Here is a 19,121-nt window from a genome sequence, read left to right on the forward strand (position 1 = left end):
CTTTAGAACACTAAACTAGGCAGTTTAATATTGTTGTACAATGCTAACCCCTATAATCCAGGGTTAGTTTATAAATTGCTCTGTTCCTTCAGTGAATCTGAGGTGATTTTACATTTTTTCTTAAATGAATCAAATACCCTGTCTGTGCGATTACTACAGAACAGCTTTTTCTGTTTTATAAAGCAAGTGCTATTCAAAGTGAAAAAATTAGAACTGTTCAGTCAGTTATGTAACTGATGAAAGTGAGTATCTTTACAGTTTTATGATGAAAAAGGCAGTCTGGTTATGTGATTTATAAAATGTGTAATACAGGATTTAAATCAGATTTTTGAACTGTAAGTCTGCTGTGGTCTGAATGCCTCTCAAAGCTGCATTTCTAATTAGCAAGGCTAGAAATATGAATTGAAAATGCTGTGCCAAGTGTTACAACTGTGAGGGATACTAATCTGAAAGTGACCTCTGGAGCTATGCTTTCTAGGACAGTGGAAATCAGGTGCTTTGCAAAGGTGACTTGTCTGCTTTCTGATAGAGTATATGCCTGATTCATGATGGTATTAGAGCTTGCCTGTATGAACATTAGTTTATAGCAAGCTGGGGTGTAATTCTATCTTACACTAGTTATCTGTGTGGGCCCTGTTACTCTGCATTAAAAGTTCCCTAGGCGCTTTAAACTATTCCTGTTTCAAAGAAGGGGTAGATCAAAATGCATTACAGAACTAGTAATGCATGGCAGCAGGATCTACCCCAGATATTCAGTGCACAACCGACTACTGCGGGAGTAACTGTACACTCCAGTTTACCACAAACTAAGTGTTTGGAGAGAGAAGCCCTTAGCACTTCCCATTAGTGGATTTTTTTATTAGCATTATCAGCAACATCGTTAGCAAAGGAGGTGGGGTTGTAATTATGGAAATACATGAAGGGTGGAATTAGAGCCACCAGCATAACATGAAGGACTCCAGATCATGATCAGAATGCTTGCAGGCAAAATCAGTCTATTGAGAGTAAACAGAGTTTACTAGCATAATATTAAGTATCATGCCTCATGGGTTTGATTTTAAATCTAGTATTAGTCAGCATGATCCATATTTCTGTTCTCCTCCCCCACTCCCTAATCATTTAAACAGAAGAAAGTCCATGATCACAAACAAGGAATAATATCTTAGGCCTGAGCTTTTTTTAGGGACAGCGAAGTCCATTTGTCAGATGCAGGGGCTAACAACTGGCTCCATGGCTTTAACAAATAGATTAGGCAGGAAATAACTACCAGGCAGTGTGGATGGGGGTGCAAGCCCAGGCAGATGTGCCCTGTATTATTGGTTGTATGGTGGGAGACATGAACATCGCACTGGACCCCGTTAAATCCCTGGTAAGAGAGAATAGGAGACAGGACACATAATGCCCCTCCCACTGTTAAATAAAGTTGTAGCTTGCTGCTTAAATCCATTCCATGTATCTGTCATTCATTTGCCTGTGTCATGATCAGTGACTGAATAGTAAATTACCCTGCATCTGTACAAAGGGCTCTAGCTCCTAAGTTTAGGATGAAAGAAAAGAGGAATGTTCTAGAAATTGCCACCCTGTTCATCATCTTTTATAAGAAAAGAAAGGGATTTATTGGTACCTTTCCAAAAATAAAACCTAGATGATGATATAACAAGTAGTGTCAGGTCATGTATATTTTAATGACACAGGCATATAACCCTAAAGATTTTCTAATTGTGGTTTGTGTATAAACTTAATAAACAAATCAATCAGCTAATCAATGGATGTGAGACAGACCTGAGTAGTCTATCACTTTCCCAAATAGAAAACTGTAGACAGATAACTTCCCCATAACATTAAATATTTATACTGCTCATGCTGTAATGTACAGAGTATTAATAGTTTTATTCACATCCATGTCTGAAGCTTTGTAAAGTAGCTTCCTTTTTACCAAAATGAATTGATCACAATTGGATTGAACTCAGTAGGGACTAAAAAACTGCTTTTAAAAAAAAAGTAGTAGTAATTCAAGTATGTTCAAACATTTTAGTCAAAAATTAAAATACATTTTCTACACCTAATTAGATTAAATTTTTGATTTGAAGAATTCCACTTATGTGCACACCATTAGTGCTTAGCTTCCTTGAATGCAGAGCACTTTTTGAAATCAATTTATGGACAGAGATACATACACTAATACTTTCTTCTTAGTTAAGCATGTGGAAATTTGACCTCGTATAAGTAGCTCAAATTCACTTTTTGTGAATTTAAGAAATCGTAGCTCTCTAAATTTTGGGTTAAAAGTTGAGATGGCAGAACTAAATCTTGCTTGTTCTTGAATTTACTTGCTGTATACTTAGTTATTTTGGGGGTACAGTTGTAGGAAAGGGGGCATGTACATAGTATGACATGCTTTTCTACTCTATATTTTCTAAAAAGTAGAAAAAGAAAGTAGGTGTTACTGTAATAAACACGGGCAAGAATATTAAAGTGCATAGAAAATTTACATAAATTAACACAGTAAGTTAACAATTCAGGTTTAAGACTTTGTTGGCAACTATCTTCATGAGTACTCAGAGAAGCATGAAAGAACAAAAATTCTTTGTCATTGCAAAGAAAATAAAAAGTGAAGTTGAAATTTGCTTTTTTAACAATGATTGAAAATACAGGATTGTCTTGGTTGTGTCTTCTCATTTTGATTACACACATTCACTGTCACTGGGCATGACATTTGTGAGAAGAGCTGCAATCCAAAACACTTCTGTGATAATACAGAAGTATAAGAAGATACATAAAAACTTACAAAATTTAAGTGTTTTCCTTTATTAGTGTACAGAGTTCTGCTATAAGTCATATATCTTTCTTGTGAACTGAAACTTCTAACATATTCACTTTGTATTTCAATATATCTTTATAGTTCATTTGACAGTAGCTTTGTTTATCAACAAAGAGGACTTGGACCAATTGAACAGAACACAATTCTTGTTATAGACCCAAGTAATGCAGACGTTCTTGATTCCACAGGCAAAAATCTGTAAGTTGTATTTACTTTTATTAATAAAACTTTTGTATTCTTGTATACTACATTTCATCCTGAAGAGTTTAATCAGTATACTTTTTTTTATTTTGAGACTTATGTCACATTTCATCTCTTTCACATTTGGGTTCATTTATAAAAAAATCAACCAGTATTGCCAACAGCAGGCAATGGATGAAAACCAACTTTGCTATTGTCTCCCTCCTCTCCCTAACAATCAATACCCTTCATCTACTGACCCAAATTAACAAAAACTCGTATGGAGCAAACGTATCTGGCAGAGCATTGTAAAGGCTGCCCTGGTTGGCAGAAGGGATTGAATGTGAGGACCAGTGCTGAGGGCCCTTTACCAAGAAAGTCCAGCTGCCCATAACTTTAACCCAGTATGCTGACAACAAGAGCATTCCCCTGACTGCAGCAGTAGAGCATAGAGGTATCTCAGTATCTTAGATAGTAGTAGGGGTACAGGGCTTTGTAGATGATGATGAGCAAAATCTTGAATTGCTCTTGGGGGAAAAAAATTAGACACTAATATAGATAATAGACCAGTCATGGATCGTAACAGTATCTGCCACATCACTTTCATTTTTTAAATGCAGTTCTTTTAAATTTATATTTGCAGATTTTATTTGCCACATGGCTTGAGTATAGATAAAGATGGTAACTACTGGGTCACTGATGTAGCTCTCCATCAGGTATGTGTAATGTTTTTTCTGGAAGTACTGTATATGATCTCATTAATTTTAGTTGAATTAGTTTGTATATTTTACTAAAGGCTTGATAAAATTATTAAGTTGTAGCTGTTAAGATATACACTAAAGGCTTGTCCATATGGGGAAATTCAGTAGAGTAGCTATTGTGGAATTAGTTATTCCAGAATAACGTCTTGTATGGACACTGTTGTGGAATAAAAGTGACTTAATTCTAAAATAATTACTTTGCTATAGCAGAATAACTTATGCTGGTCAATTTCCCCATATAGACCAGTATTAAATGGTCAGCTACCTCATTGGCTGAAATTGCTGATGATTTATATTTTATGCAGATTTTTTTCCAGAATCAACACCATTACATTCTTGATGATGGATTTCTTCATTGAAGTGATATGTATATAAAAAGCCTAATAAAATAAATGTGCATGTAAAAATGTTTTCTATGGAGCAGATTTATATAATTTTCCTAAACAATCACTGTTATACTTGGTTTCAGAGTAGCAGCCGTGTTAGTCTGTATTCGCAAAAAGAAAAGGAGTACTTGTGGCACCTTAGAGACTAACAAATTTATTTGAGCATAAGCTTTTGTGAGCTACAGCTCCGATGAATCCAATGAAGTGAGCTGTAGCTCACGAAAGCTTATGCTCAAATAAATTTGTTAGTCTCTAAGGTGCCACAAGTACTCCTTTTCTTTTTGTTATACATGGATTAGCTATCATGCATCACTTTCTATAACTTGAAATCTCTTATGTTTTCCATTGACTATAAAAGGTGTTCAAATTGGGAGTACATGATAAAGAACCTTTATTGATCCTGGGAAGATCTTTGCAACCAGGCAGTGACAAAAATCACTTCTGTCAACCAACCGATGTGGCCGTGGATCCAGTCACAGGCAACGTTTATGTGTCTGATGGCTACTGTAACAGCCGAATTGTTGTGTTCTCTCCAAACGGAATGTTCATCATGCAGTGGGGGGAAGGTACTGATTAAAGCTCTTAATGTTTAACTAGCTACTGAGACTGCTGTGGTCTTAAACTATTAAATGCAGCATATGTAAGATTGTTCACTGAGATTATTTACCACTTATTTCTGTGGTAATGTTCACAGGCCCTGACTAGATATCAGGGCCTTATCTTTTAATGCCATCATACATAGTTCTATATGTAAAAGTAGTTCTATATGTAGATTTTTTTTAACACATCTTTTAAAAAGCAGAAGGAAAAGACTGTGTACGCTTCCAGAACTATGCACATGAATTTACTAGGTTATCAATAAAATGCCCCTATTTTAATAACCATATTTTTTAAAATATTGCTTGAATAAGAACTTAAAATTCTGAGGTGTGGTAACTTCTAGTTAAGCTTTGGCATAATCCTTTCAATTCTTGTAAATAATTAAATCCCTGTTTAACTCAAGAAATTATATATGAAACTTTTTTCTTTGCCAAGCATTTATGGTGAAGTAAGTAACTTCAGTACAAACATATGTGCCTGATTTTTTCCTTCATTTGTAGTGGTTTAAATTGAAAATAACTTCATTTACTTTATTAGTGTTAAAATGTTGGTGAGAATGAGAATCATGTGTATTCTTTTTCCAACAGTTGTATTGCACAATGTAGAATAACACTATTTCTAGCCAAAGATGATTATTTCAGATTGTGAATTTATTGGATATTTTCTTTTGCAGAGACTTCAGTAGGCAAAGCCAAACCTGGCCAGTTCCAAATCCCTCACAGCTTAACACTGGTACCTGAGTTTGGTCAGCTGTGTGTGGCAGACAGAGAAAATGGACGAATTCAGTGTTTTAGGTCAGAAACTGGAGAATTCACAAGAGAAATAAAACACAAATTGTTTGGAGGAGAATTATTTGCAATTTCATATATTCCAGGTAATGGCTTTTTTCATGTTCTTCATATTTAAATTATATGCTTAATCACTTTGATAACACAACACACAATATTATTTCATTAAGAGACTATCACATATCTTAGGCCAGAACTTTGTTCTGTTTCAAAATGATGTAGATTTTGGGAAAAACAGGAGAAAGAATAAACCAAAAGGGGGAGAGAATACCATGCTTAAAACAGCACTTCTTGTCAGTCACAAACAGGAAGTACTGCTTTCTAAAGAGCCAGTTCAGAGATTTGGAAGTGCAAAAGCTCTAGAAAAGTGCTGAAGCAACCAACCTGATCATAAGTATGTTTTGTTTGTCTTGGACACAACTGGAACCAAGGATGCCAAGTGGCATGGTGGTTGAGAGAATCTTCTGTGCTTTCACAGCACCCTTTGAAGTAGCCAATTCTCCATTATGGTAGATGGGTACTCCATCTCTCATCATGCTCACACACATACACCCTAACTCTGAACAATGTGCCAGCTGGTGTCTTTTACTATGTCAGTCCAGACCAAACCTGCCCATTGCTGGGACAAAAGTTGCTGTGGGGGAGGTTTAGGTTGGATATTAGGAAAAACTGTTTCACTAGGAGGGTGATGAAGCACTGGAATGGGTTACCTAGGGAGGTGGTGGAATCTCCATCCTTAGAGGTTTTTAAGGCACGGCTTGACAAAGCCCTGGCTAGAATGATTTAGATGGGGTTGGTCCTGCTTTGAGCAGGGGGTTGGACTAGATGACCTCCTGAGGTCTCTTCCATCCTCACTCTTCTATGATTCTATGAAAACAGGGTGTTTTGTTTTTTTGTTTAAATTAAGCTTAAAAGGCAAAAAAGGGTAAAGAAGGAGGACTCGTTTCTTTTGACCCTTAAATGCTTACAGATATCATCTTTTCAGAGAAGAACTCCAGCTCATTTCTGCTAGATTTTAAACTTCCAGGGAATTTGTATGCTTCCTTTTGATTCCTTTTTCCCTTCCTCTATTTATTCTGAATCTGGTGAAGTGCGGGTAACTCCCTCGGAGGACTTTCCTGTTCCATCCTATTGGTTTACACAGCTTCCAACATTCCCTAATTCAATTTAAATAAATGTTTAATTGTGTCTAGAGCTCTTGTTCTTCCATAGTTGCTTCTGATTCTGTCTCTTTGAGGCAACTTTTTTATTTATGCTATTTTGTAAATAGAAGAAAATAATCTGTAGGTCACTAATGAATGCGTGTTTGTTGTTGCAGGTGGTCTGCTCTTTGCAGTTAATGGAATGCCGTATCCTGGAGACATAGTGCAAGGATTTGTGATGAATTTTTCCACTGGAGAAATAATTGACACTTTCATTCCCATTAGAAAGGTACAGTATTTCACAGTGGTGTTGGTGGATTTAGGAAAAGACAACGAATTAAAGCTGAAGAGTGAGAGAGAGGATGTGCCTACATTGATGGGAATATTTGTCCAGTGAGGGATCAATTGATTTCTGTGTCTTGAACGGTGTGAAAGATATCTGGAAAAGGCATGTAAGGCAGGAACAACATTAGCTTCTCTAAAGATATCTCTAAAGGATTCTCACTCCTGCGCCAATAGCTCCTCAGTGCCAGACTCATGAAACTGTCTTTACTCTAAGAAAAGGAGTACTTGTGGCACCTTAGAGACTAACAAATTTATTTGAGCATAAGCTTTCGTGAGCTACAGCTCACTTCATCGGATTCATCGGAGCTGTAGCTCACAAAAGCTTATGCTCAAATAAATTTGTTAGTCTCTAAGGTGCCATAAGTACTCCTTTTCTTTTTGCGAATACAGACTAACACGGCTGCTACTCTGAAACCTGTTTTAGCTCTGAGAAGGATTAACTCTTGAGGGCAATGTTAGTAGGGAGTAGAGCACATAGAAGATTAGGGTTGGCAAAGACCTCAGGAGGTCATCTAGTCCAACCCCCTGCTCAAAGTAGGACCAACCCCAGCTAAATAATCCCAGCCAGGGCTTTGTCAAGCCAGGCCTTAAAACCTCCAAAGATAGAGATTCCACCACCTCCCTAGGTAACCCACCACCCTCCTAGTGAAATAGTTTTTCCTAATATCCAACATAGACCTCCCCCACTGCAACTTGAGACCATTGCTCCTTGTTCTGTCCTCTGCCAACACTGAGAACAACCTAGCTGCATCCTCTTTGGAACCCCCCTTCAGGTAGTTGAAGGCTGTTATCAAATCCCCCCTCCCTCTTCTCTTCTGCAGACTAAATAAGCCCAGGTCCCTCAGCCTCTCTTCATACATCATGTGCCTCAGCCCCCTAATCATTTTCATTGCCCTCTGCTGGACTCTTTCCCATTTGTCCACATCCTTTCTGTAGTGGGGGACCCAAAACTGGATGCAACACTCCAGATGTGGCCTCACCAGTGCCGAATAGAGGGGAATAATTACTTCCCTCAATCTGCTAGTAATGCTCCTACTAATGCAGCCCAATATGCTGTTAGCTTTCTTAGCAACAAGGGCACACTGTTGACTCAATATCCAGCTTCTCGTCCACTGTAATCCCCAGGTCCTTTTCTGTAGAACTGCTGCTTAGCCAGTTGGTCCTGTTGCAGTGCATGGGATTCTTGTGTCCTAAGTGCAGGACTCTGCACTTGTCCTTGTTGAACCTCATCAGATTCTTTTGGCCCAATCCTCCCATTTTTTTCTAGTCTCTCTGGACCCTATCCCTACCCTCCAGCATATCTACCTCTCCCCCCATCTTAGTGTCATCCATGAACTTGCAGAGGGTGCAATCCATCCCATCATACAGATCATTTAATGAAGATGTTGAACAAAACCGGCCCCAGGATGACCCCCGGGGCACTCCACACGATACCAGCTGCCAACTAGACATCGAGCCATTGATCACTACCCATTGAGCCTGATGATCTAGCCAGCTTTCTATCCGCCTTATAGTCCAGTCATCCAATCCATACTTTAACTTGCTGGCAAGAATACTGTGGGAGACCATATCAAAAGCTTTGCTAAAGTCAGCTATCAGGCTCACTGCTGAATATTCTGCAATAGTAGTTTCAACGGAAAAAAGAAGATATTTAATTGTCCATTTTCCCCTAAGTAAATGAGTTTTAAATTGCCCAACACATAAGTACTGCCTTAGAATTTACTCAGCACAAAGCAGCTTATTGCTTCTCATGGAAGTCCCTCATTTAACTAAGGATAGCGTTCCAGCCAAGAAACTAATTTGATGTGTAAAGCCAAACAGAAGAAGAGACTGATCTCTGCAGATTAAAGGCCAAATGTCCAATTTTATTATTCTTTCCTTCCCTATGTTTCAGCTTCTTCCCTCTCCTCCGCACTACCCTCCTCCCCCCATTCTTTTTAACTAGGAAAATATTACCACTTGCAGCAAACACTACCTGTGGGTTTTATGAGAACCAGTTAGTGATTGATACTACGAGATGGACTTGAATTAACACTGTTATGTACCTTGATATTGTCCCTGCTTTGTCTTTCACAGTATGTTAACTGGCACAAAAAACTGTTTATTAATAATTTGTTCCAGTAAATTATGCAACTTCACGAAGCTAGGAGTTAATTTTTGCCAGCATGCTAACATTAGAGTTGCCACGCATCCAGTCCTCAACCGGAATGCCCAGTTGAAAACAGACCGCGGTGGCTCCAGTTGGCACTGTCAACTGGGCCATTAAAAGTCTGGTCGGCTCCACAATTCCCATTGGCCGGGAACCGTGACCAATGAGAGCTGCGGGAGTGGTGCCTGCGGGCGCAAGGGCAGAACGTGGAGCCTCCCTGGCCACCCATACACCTAGGGGCTGCAGAGACCTGGCGGACGCTTCCTGGGAGCAGCCGTAAGCGCCGCCGGGACCCCGATCCCCCTCTCAACCCTCTGCCACAGCCCAGAATCCCCTCCCGCACCCCACCCTGGAGTCCCCTCCAGTACCCAAACTCCCTCCTGGAGTCCACACTCTCCCCAACACCCTGCCCCCAGCCCTGAGTCCCCTCCTTCATCCCAAATCCCTCATCCCCGGCCCCACCCCAGAGCCCACACCCCCAGATGGAGACCACACCCCTTCCCACACTCCGGAGCCTCCTCCTGCACCCCAAAATCCTCATCCCCGGCCCCATCCCAGAGCCTGCTCCCCCAGCCAGAGCCCTCACCTCACCTTCCGCATCCAACCCCCTGCCCAAGCCCGGTGAAAGTGAGTGAGGGTGGGGGAGAGTGAGCAACGGAGAGAGGGAGGATGGATCAAGTGGGGGCGGGCCCTTGGAGAAGGGGTGAGGCACGGGCAGTGCCACAGGGCCTGGGGCGGGATGGGGTGTTCAGTTTTGGGCAATTAGAAAGTTGGCAACCCTAGCTAACATAGGAGCCCTTCATCCACCTATTCCAAAAGTTAAATATGCAGTTGTTTGCAACAGTTGATAATATATTAGTATGTAAAATATTCAAAAATAATTGTTTATTTCAAATATTCAGACACAATTAGCTAGGCCTGATGACGTAGTGGATATCACTATGCATTATTATGCAGGAGACAAGATCAGACTCATGATTCTTATTCCGAAACACATGGGAAACATTCTCATTGTTTTTCACCCTCATATCTCAATCCTTGAAACACTGCATGGCGGGGGTAGGGGGGTGGTGAAGGGGTTTAGCAGTTTCCATGCTGCTGAGAATGTACAGTAATTGGGACAGTTGCTGACTTGAAAGTATATGGAGACCTTATGGGAGAGAAGGCAAACTAATATTGTTGGCTTACAGCTGTTGGGCCCAATTCTTAAGTTTACTAATTTTATTCTGCTTTGGAAGTAACTAACCACTTGGTATGCACCTTACTAGAATTAGTAGAGGGTAAATGATTCTGTATCAATGCTTACAGCTGCGATAGTGATGAAGTATATTATATTATGTCCATAAAACCTACATTAAAATATCATCAAGGTTGTAAAGTCAAGCACTCAAAAGTGCTTAGGAAATGCTAGTTGCCTATACAAATATGTGGAGGTTTTTACATAAAAATCTTCTACTTTAGTGCATATAATATGTCTATAAAATATACGTGCACTCTACTTATGTGATGGCTATACATATTGGTCACTTTCCCTCTCCTCTATCCATATACTATATTTATAAACAAGTTAGCTTTTAATTTAATTGTGTAGCACAGTAATATCCACATGCAGTTCTTTATATGTTTAAGCAAAATATTGACAAAAATGGACTGTGCAAAAAAGTGTAAATCACTAGGTTTGAATTGTCTGCACAATGTATGGCATGTTAAGTTCTCTATAAATCATGACAATAACTACTGCCCTTGGAGGAAGTGAACACCTGTTGGAGATGTAATTCCTGTCTCTTCTCTCCTTTTAAGCCTGGTGCCAGCATCAGCTATAGCTCCCATTATATGAGAGCTAAATTTGGCTCTGTATCTCAAATTTTTGATTAAACAGGCCTTTTGCATTTGTGATTTAATTCTAATTCATTGTGTAGTCCATTCAGGAGTGATTTGTGGCTGTTTATCTTGACAGAGCTTTGAGATGCCACATGATATTGTTGCTTCAGAAGACAAAACCGTGTACATTGGAGATGCTCATGCCAAAACAGTATGGAAGTTCACTTCCACAGAAAGTATGTTGCTTTTTTTTTTTTACTTGAACTTAAAAAGATACTTCCCTGAAACCATGTTCTCAGTGACTGACATCCCCTGTCCATTGTCTGTACCTTGATTAAGAATTGGATTCATTGCTTTAGCTAAACAGTTGAATTTTCTTTTTCCATGTTCATGTTCACATTTCACTGCTTAAAATAAGCACATTTTGCAAAAAACTGGCTGCTCTTTTTACCATTCGTTTGTAACATTAATTCCTGGTCTATATCAAATATGAATCCTGGGCAGATTAACTAATTTGTCACAGAGCTTTATATGAAATTGTATATCCCAGTGAGTATTTTTCTTGTTACATCATTTGTATGTATTTAAACAAATGCTTAAGATTAATTTTTTCCAGTTCTTTAATGTATCATTTGTTGACAATGCCCTCTGTTTACTTAGAGGTTGTTATACAGGAAATTCTCTGCGGCTGAAGTAAAGCCAGAAGTCCAAACTGAGTCCATTTTAATTTCACCGGGAGTAGGTCACTTTGACAAATCAGTCCAGTTTAATCTAAAGTCCTATTTACATTAACTGGAAATACTTCCCAATTTACTATACTCAGACTTCCAGGGAATGGGGTGAATATGATCTGAGTCAGACATTGAATTTAGCAGGATTAAAAAATGGATTAGACATTTTCTAGGAATAACAATATAATCCACTTACGTTAGATAGGATGAAAATGTATAAAATGTAGAAATCCAACCACTAGTTGTCTACCATTAAAAATATATACTTTCCATCTGATCCGATTATTCCATAGTTGTCTGTTACCTTTCATGTACCTTCCTCTGAAACATGTGGTACTAGCCACTGTTAGTAACAATACACTGGACTAGATGGACAACTAGTCTGATACGTCTCTTCCTATGAAGAGTAACTCCAAACAGGAAGCACCTTCAGGCTTTCATTCACAAGCAGATGGGAACAGCTAAGGTTTATAAAAACACAAAACTAACAAGTTCAGTCAACACAGCTAAGAGGTTTGAGGAGAGGGACTTGGTTTATATTTTAGAAGTATAGAATTATAGTAACTATAAGTGATATCCATCTAGTAGATGGGATTTGCATCTAATTTATGGTAACACTGTTAAACTGGTCCTCACCCATCTGTCCAAGACCACATGTTAGCATAGTATCAGCCATTGATTCCCTCTTCCTCTTTCCCCTAAATAGTGTTAAGAATTTGGAACTAGTGAAATGTTTCAGAACATGCCTTTTCAGATAGGATGACACTTCCCCTGTTTAATGACTTATCTTTATATTACGTAAAACCTTTTCTTCCACAAAAGTCTCAAAATGCTTTATAAACCATATTGCAAACTGCATGTATAGAATTACTTCACCCACTGATGAAATACAGCCACTTCTGAGGTAGAATGTGGTAGCTGTTTCATATTATATAGCAGCTGCAACACAGTTTTGGGCAGGAAGCGAAGAATAATGTCCTTTGGAATTTCAGAGGTAAGTTTGGGTTGGCAGAATGAAATTGCTATGCTGGAATTTGGCCAAGGCACTAGATTTAATACCCCAACTCTTGTGCAAAGTGCCATAGGATTTTTAATTACAAGTGAACCTTGGGTTGTTTATTTCACCTGAAAGACTCCACCTCCAGTATCACAATGCCCCAAATGCCATACTGGGGTATTGATTCAATGAAGCCTTGATTCAATGAAGTACTTTCAATGAAGCAAAGTACTACCTACTATATCCCCACACCTTTCTCCAGGGTTTAGGTTTTTCCCCTGGTAATGTCCCATTTATTACTAATTAAATCCAACCATGTTAATCATATGAAATATGATGAGCTCTTATGTGCCCACAAAACCACTTTGTGGCACAGGCGTTGGACATGATTGAGAACTGCCTTTGTGAATCACTCTCATGCTTTCATAAGGTTCTGATGACACTGATAGTTATTTGATGCTCTTTGGTGAAGTTCAAACACAATGCAATATTTACTAGAGGATTGTACATTTGGTAAAGATGTCAAGAGTCTTTCTAAAATGTCAGTTGGCCTGAAGAGCAATTTTGTGTTACAGAAATGGAGCATCGATCAGTTAAAAAGGCTGGTATTGAAGTGCAGGAAATAAAAGGTTAGTCAGATTCCTTATGGGAATGGGCATACCAGAGTTGTACTGGAAAGCGTTTCTGTGCTTTGTAAACATTCTTGCCAGGAAATATCAAGGAGGGAATACTAACTAGTCTGACAGTAGTTACATTTTTTGCTAGTTTTTTTTTTGCTACATTTTCTGTAGTTCAGAGTTACAATGAGCTGGCATGGGGAGGGAACGTAGGGTAGCATGTTACATTGCTGGTAGACCCAATATTATGGCAGAATCAAACACTTCAATTTCACTGGTGAAAAGTGTGTCTCAAAAATGTACCCAATGGACTGTCCTATATGACCTTCCATTATCCACAAAATAGCATCTGCATCAGCTCTATTAGATGCAGAAGTAGCTGTAGTATGTAGTAGTCTCAATTATCCAGAAAAAAATAGTAGCATATTTGAAATAGTTGTTGGTTCCTTTTTCTTTTTATTTAGTCTGTACAGCATATTGACAGTGCCGGTTATATTATTAATAATGGCATAAAGCATTTTCTTTTGCTCAAATTTGTTCCTCCAATCTACTTTTTTTTCAAAATAGCAGGGTGAAAATGAATTCAAAGAGAGAAAAGAATCAAAAGAATGTAGGGACTTAAAATAGGCAGGTAAAGAAACATATATAGCACAAGGTTTAAAGGGGGGTAAGATAATGATCTAAGGTAGATGAAGAGGAATTATTTTAAAATTATAATAGTCTATTGCACAAGTCTCTTATACAGAAGAAGTGGTAATTTCCCCTGAAAAAAATGCACTGTAGTTGTACTGTTTTTACTTTGGCAGAATTCAGAGCACCAGGCTATAGATATAAATGGAAATATGAAAAAAGCATCAACATCACCAAATGTAAACATATTAGTACAAAGTAGACTGCCTTTAAGACATGATAATACTAGCATCCTCTTCTCTCATCAGACAGTCTCACCCAAAGTACTCAGCAGAAAAACATGCCTGGAAGTGCAACAAATCCCAGGCTCTGGCAGATGAGGGTGAAAAGCCCATAGCAGCACAGAGGCTCTTTTGGCAAAGGTACCCTGCTAGCTGCCACCTCTCATTTAATCAGGGATATCTAGATTAGAATAGTTCAGTAGTATCACATAGATTCAGAGAGAGTCTTTCAAATAACCACTTGCTATACAACTTCGGGGCACATAGGTTAAAATCAATAGTTTTTAGCTTCCCCCTAGAAGCTAATAGGCAGCAAATGTTACTCCAGGGGGAATTCTCTGCCAAAAAATTAAAAATACTGCACACAATATTTTAAAATTCTGCATATTATGTTTGTCAATATAACCATGTCAGTTTCAATTATGTTGGTAAATTATTTCAAAATACCTGTCAGCAAGTATGTCTGTAACAATACAGAGGGGAAAAAAAAGATCTAGGAAAAAATTTTTGACAATAGATTCCTTACTAGACATATTAATACAGAACTTTGAGTAACTCATTTAAACTACAATACGTAAACATATTTCCTGCATCCCTCCGAAGCAGTGCAAAGGCTTGGGGTAGAGGGAGGGAGGGAGCTTGGGAGTGAACCTGGAGAGGGGTTGTGTGTGGATGGGAGAAGTATGGAATGGGTTTTTGGAGGGGTTAGGGGTGGGAAGAGATTGTAGGGAGTTGGGGAGTCTCCCCCATGCAGGCCCTGGCTGACCCCAGCCTCTCCCATTTCAGTCGGGCACATCTGCCCCCGTTTCCATGTGTCCCTGCACCCTCTTACCCCATGTCCCAATTTGTGTCTGCAGCCCCCTTCTCCATGTTACCTGGGGTTTTGCTGAACTCGGAGCTCTTGGTAACTTTACTCTTCGCAAGATGATGGCAGGAAATAAATCAATGGGGGACACGGCACGTCTGGCCAATAGATAGTTGATGCAAGAAGGCAAACAAAGGTGCTTTCGCTCAAAGCATCTACTTTATTTAGTCTAAAGTGTGACTGATTTGGTCACAGAGATCCCCTTGGGACTGTCACCTGATGTGCTGAAATTACCTCTGAGCCCGTTTTCACTGCCAGCTTGGGACTTCAGAACCCTGCCTTGTTGAGCCAGACACACTATCCTGCAACAACACAGACTCGAGATCTGGACCACGCCCCCAAAGCTGCAGACTTTAACCAAAAACAGCTCAGCTGGTTACCTCTCCAGCACCCAGACACCCAGTTCCCAATGGGATCCAAGTCCCAAATAAATCGGTTTTGCTATGTATAAAACTTATACAGGGTAAACTCATAAATTGTCCTCCCTCTAAAACACTGATAGAGAGATATACAGAGCTGTTTGCTCCCCTAGGTATTAATCACTTACTCTGGGTTTACTAGTAAACAAAAGTGATTTTATTAAGTATAAAAAGTAGGATTTAGGTGGTTTCAAGTAATAACAGAACAAAGTCACCAAGCAAAATAAAGCAAAAACACGCAAGTCTAAGCCTAATACATTAAAGAAACTGATTACAGGTAATATCTCACCCTCAGAGATGTTCCAATAAGCGTCTTTCACAGACTACACTCCTTCCTAGTTTGGGGCCAATCCTTTCCCCTGGTATAGTCCTTGTTCATTCCAGCAGACATCTCAGGTGGTAGGCAGGGGCTTTCTCATGACTGGCTGCCCCCTTTGTTCTGTTCCGCCCCCTTTGTTCTGTTCCACCCCCTTTTGTAGCTTTGGCACAAGGCGGGAATCTTTTCTTTGGGTCCCCACTCTTCCTCCTAAATGGAAAAGTACCAGATTTAAGATAGATTTTCATTATCAGGTGACATGGTCACATGTCACTGTGAGATCCCTAGTCCCCCGTTCCCCAAGGGCAGGCCCACACTACACAGGAAGGCTTCCAAGTAACTAAGGCCATTTTCAACTGATTGTTTCTGGAGCACCCTTAATGGCCCCCACTTAATATGTTTACGTCAGTGATACAAGTTTATATCTTATTCTCCTAACTCCAGACATAGAAATAATACATGCAAACAAATAGGATGAACACACTTAGTAGATTATAAGCTTTCTAATGACACCATACAAGGGATATTTAGCATAAAGCATATTCCAGTTATGTCATATTCATAAGCATATTTCCATAAAACGTATGGAGTGCAACGTCACATCAAGTACTTACACGTGTCTGCAGCAGGTTAGTAGAGCACCCCAAATTAACCCCAGTTTAATATTTACCCAAGGTCTCAAGTGGATATCTGTAGACTTCCAGTGGCCAGCTTGCCATCTGCAGGGGAACTTGAGGGTCCCAAAATATCCCAAGTATTCAAATGTCCACTGAGCTCAGATCTCTTCCTCTTTTTATACCCAGTTTGTTAGTATTACATGGCTTGCTCATCAAAAAACTGCTGAGCAGAAGTTGTGTGTGGAGTTTTCCAGCCCATCAGGCAGGGAATTTTCCTTCCGTTAACCAGCTGTATATCACATAGCAATAGTTAACTATGGCCAGAGTTTTCATTTTGCACAACTGCATGCTTCAGCAAAAACTCAAGTCAGGAGGGCACTGGGTCATGTTTACTCCTTGTTGTCACTCACTTCCCCCTCCCCTGCTGGTCTGTTAGATGAGCTAAGGATTCAGCAACTGCCTTTCTAGCTGCTTTCAGCAAAGAATATAACAATTGGTATGCCAGCTGTGGGCAGTGGTCTAGGCGTGCTACTGCACTTTGGGCTACCAAAAATCTCCCCCTACAGCCATGAATCCCTGCACCTCTCTACCCTTGTCTCCATGGGGCCCTGCAGCCACCCTCCCATTGAGCCCCTGGCACAATGCAGTCAACCTACTAGCCCCTAAGCTCATGCCCCAGTCTGTCCTCCCCCACTAGCCCTTCTGTACTCCATGTCAGCAGCCCCATGTGCTCCATTCTGTCTAGTGCCTCCCACTGGTCCTGCTCTGAGGAACGCAGCCTCTCCACCAGCTGGTTGCCCTCTCTTCTGGCACCACAGGAGCCCTTAGTGGGTAAAAGGTGTAAGTGCAGCACCTCTCCAACAGAATCTGTATTCTGCAAAGAAAATAAAATCTGCTGGGGACATAAATTCTGCTCCTATATAGTGGCACAGAATTCCCCCAGGAGTAAATTGTATAGATATAATATACTTTCTGTGTGATGTTCTGCTTAATGTGGATTGATGTGGTATGCACTAGCTACCACTTACAGATGGTAGAGTGCTCTTATTACAATAGTCTAATCTCAAAATGAGACAAAAATTTGGAAAACTGGTTAACATCAGAAAGTGCCTTTAGTTAGAGCTGCTACCTGAGCAGCCAAAGATCTACAAAAGCCCCCACAGTTATTCTCTGTCATGACACACAAAATGTGAAGACTCACTACATAACAAAAATTGAAGAGCATTTCACAAAACAAACAATATAATTTTATAAATATACATATGCATATATATGTTCATACGACATATAGCAAGCTTTTAAATTCATCTAATATAATATAGAAAAGGTTTCTGATGCAGCAGTTTTTTTAAAAAAAGCTTAAAATAATATAAAATAAATTAGTCCATATTAGTATGAAGTTGTGTTTTTACAAATTAAAAATGTTTCACAAAAATATGCCATAAGTTTCTTCAAAATTTGTGTGTAAAAAAAAAAAAAAGTTATTAGATACCCCTTTTCTACTCTTATGTGGCAACAAAATACAGTTCTAGAATCAGAATATTATTTTTCAAAGTGAGCAAAGAGCCTAAATCCTATTTTCTTTCAATAGTCACAATTTGTAATCTGTTACCAATGAGCAGTCAAGTAATCAGTGAGATTTACATAAAATAGGTCAGTGTATCCATTGCTATAATGCTAAAGGGTACAGTATGCACCTTACTGGGAAGGAGAAGGCTGCTGTGTGACTTAACTGGCAATATACTTTCCAGGATGAATTAAAGTATTCAGATTTCAAAGGAGGATTGAATTTATTGGTTGGGGTTAGACAGAGTTTAGTTCCAAACAGAATTTGTGGCTTCATTTTGCTTGAAGTTTCACCCTATGTTCCCAGATTAAACACTTCCACCAACTGACCCTCCTTCTTGTTCTTCTGGCTTCTCCCTTCGTGTGTTCATTTGATGCAGCCTGATGGCAGCACAATGCACTGGGAGTGGACTCCTCTCTCCATGCTCCTTGGCCAAGATTGAGTCCCGGATGTAGGTTCCAGAAACTTTTCATCTTGCAACCCCTCCTCATAGAAGTTGTGGAGTTCTTTTATCCTGGGATACACCCAAACAGTAGTCTTAATAAAAACAAGATTTATTAAAAATGGAGAAAATGGAATATAAACAAAATAAATTGTTTTAAAATATCTTGATTTACGCTTCCTGGAAGCTAAACTAGAACTCAGTCCCCTCTCTGATCACAGTGGCTGTCCCCAATACCAACTCTGCTGTGTCAAAGTGGGGGCAACATAAAGAATTTGCTGGGAGCTGAAAGGTAACACCTACTTAGGCATAAAATTGAACAGTCTGCAACAATTCTCATCTTCATTACAGAAGTGTGGTCAATTGAGAATAAGGGCTTGTCTTCACTAAAGTTTTAGCTTGAGATATAAATGAAGTGTTGCCCCTAGCCTGACTCCTGTTCACACACATTTTAGCTCGAGTTAAGTGATATTTTTAAACCAGCAATTCCCAAACTTTGGGTCATGATCCCAAGTAAGGTTGCTGCAATCCCAAGTGTTCAGAGGATGCCATTTTACAAAATGGCACCCTCCATGTAGTGTGACCTCACACACACCATATTTGTGCGAGGTCACACTGTATGGAGGATGCCATTTTGTAAAACAAA

General features: G+C 39.4%; 1 protein-coding gene across 23 annotated transcripts in view; it reads left to right on the forward strand.

Moving 5' to 3' along the window:
* The window catches only part of PAM (peptidylglycine alpha-amidating monooxygenase), a 212,775-nt gene that overhangs the window by 188,720 nt on the left and 4,934 nt on the right, over nucleotides 1–19,121 (forward strand). For 13 of the 23 annotated variants that reach the window (XM_038401384.2, XM_038401392.2, XM_038401393.1 and 10 more), the window contains 7 exons: nucleotides 2,903–3,019; nucleotides 3,645–3,717; nucleotides 4,507–4,714; nucleotides 5,422–5,622; nucleotides 6,855–6,967; nucleotides 11,130–11,229; nucleotides 13,297–13,350. In XM_038401384.2, coding sequence (XP_038257312.1) covers nucleotides 2,903–3,019; nucleotides 3,645–3,717; nucleotides 4,507–4,714; nucleotides 5,422–5,622; nucleotides 6,855–6,967; nucleotides 11,130–11,229; nucleotides 13,297–13,350 — 866 coding nt within the window. The remainder of the gene's footprint in view (nucleotides 1–2,902; nucleotides 3,020–3,644; nucleotides 3,718–4,506; nucleotides 4,715–5,421; nucleotides 5,623–6,854; nucleotides 6,968–11,129; nucleotides 11,230–13,296; nucleotides 13,351–19,121) is intronic. The other 10 variants (XM_038401389.2, XM_038401388.2, XM_038401391.2 and 7 more) reach the window with 2 other exon arrangements.

This window comes from Dermochelys coriacea, chromosome 5 (genome assembly GCF_009764565.3).
Source record: "Dermochelys coriacea isolate rDerCor1 chromosome 5, rDerCor1.pri.v4, whole genome shotgun sequence".
NCBI lineage: Eukaryota > Metazoa > Chordata > Testudines > Dermochelyidae > Dermochelys > Dermochelys coriacea.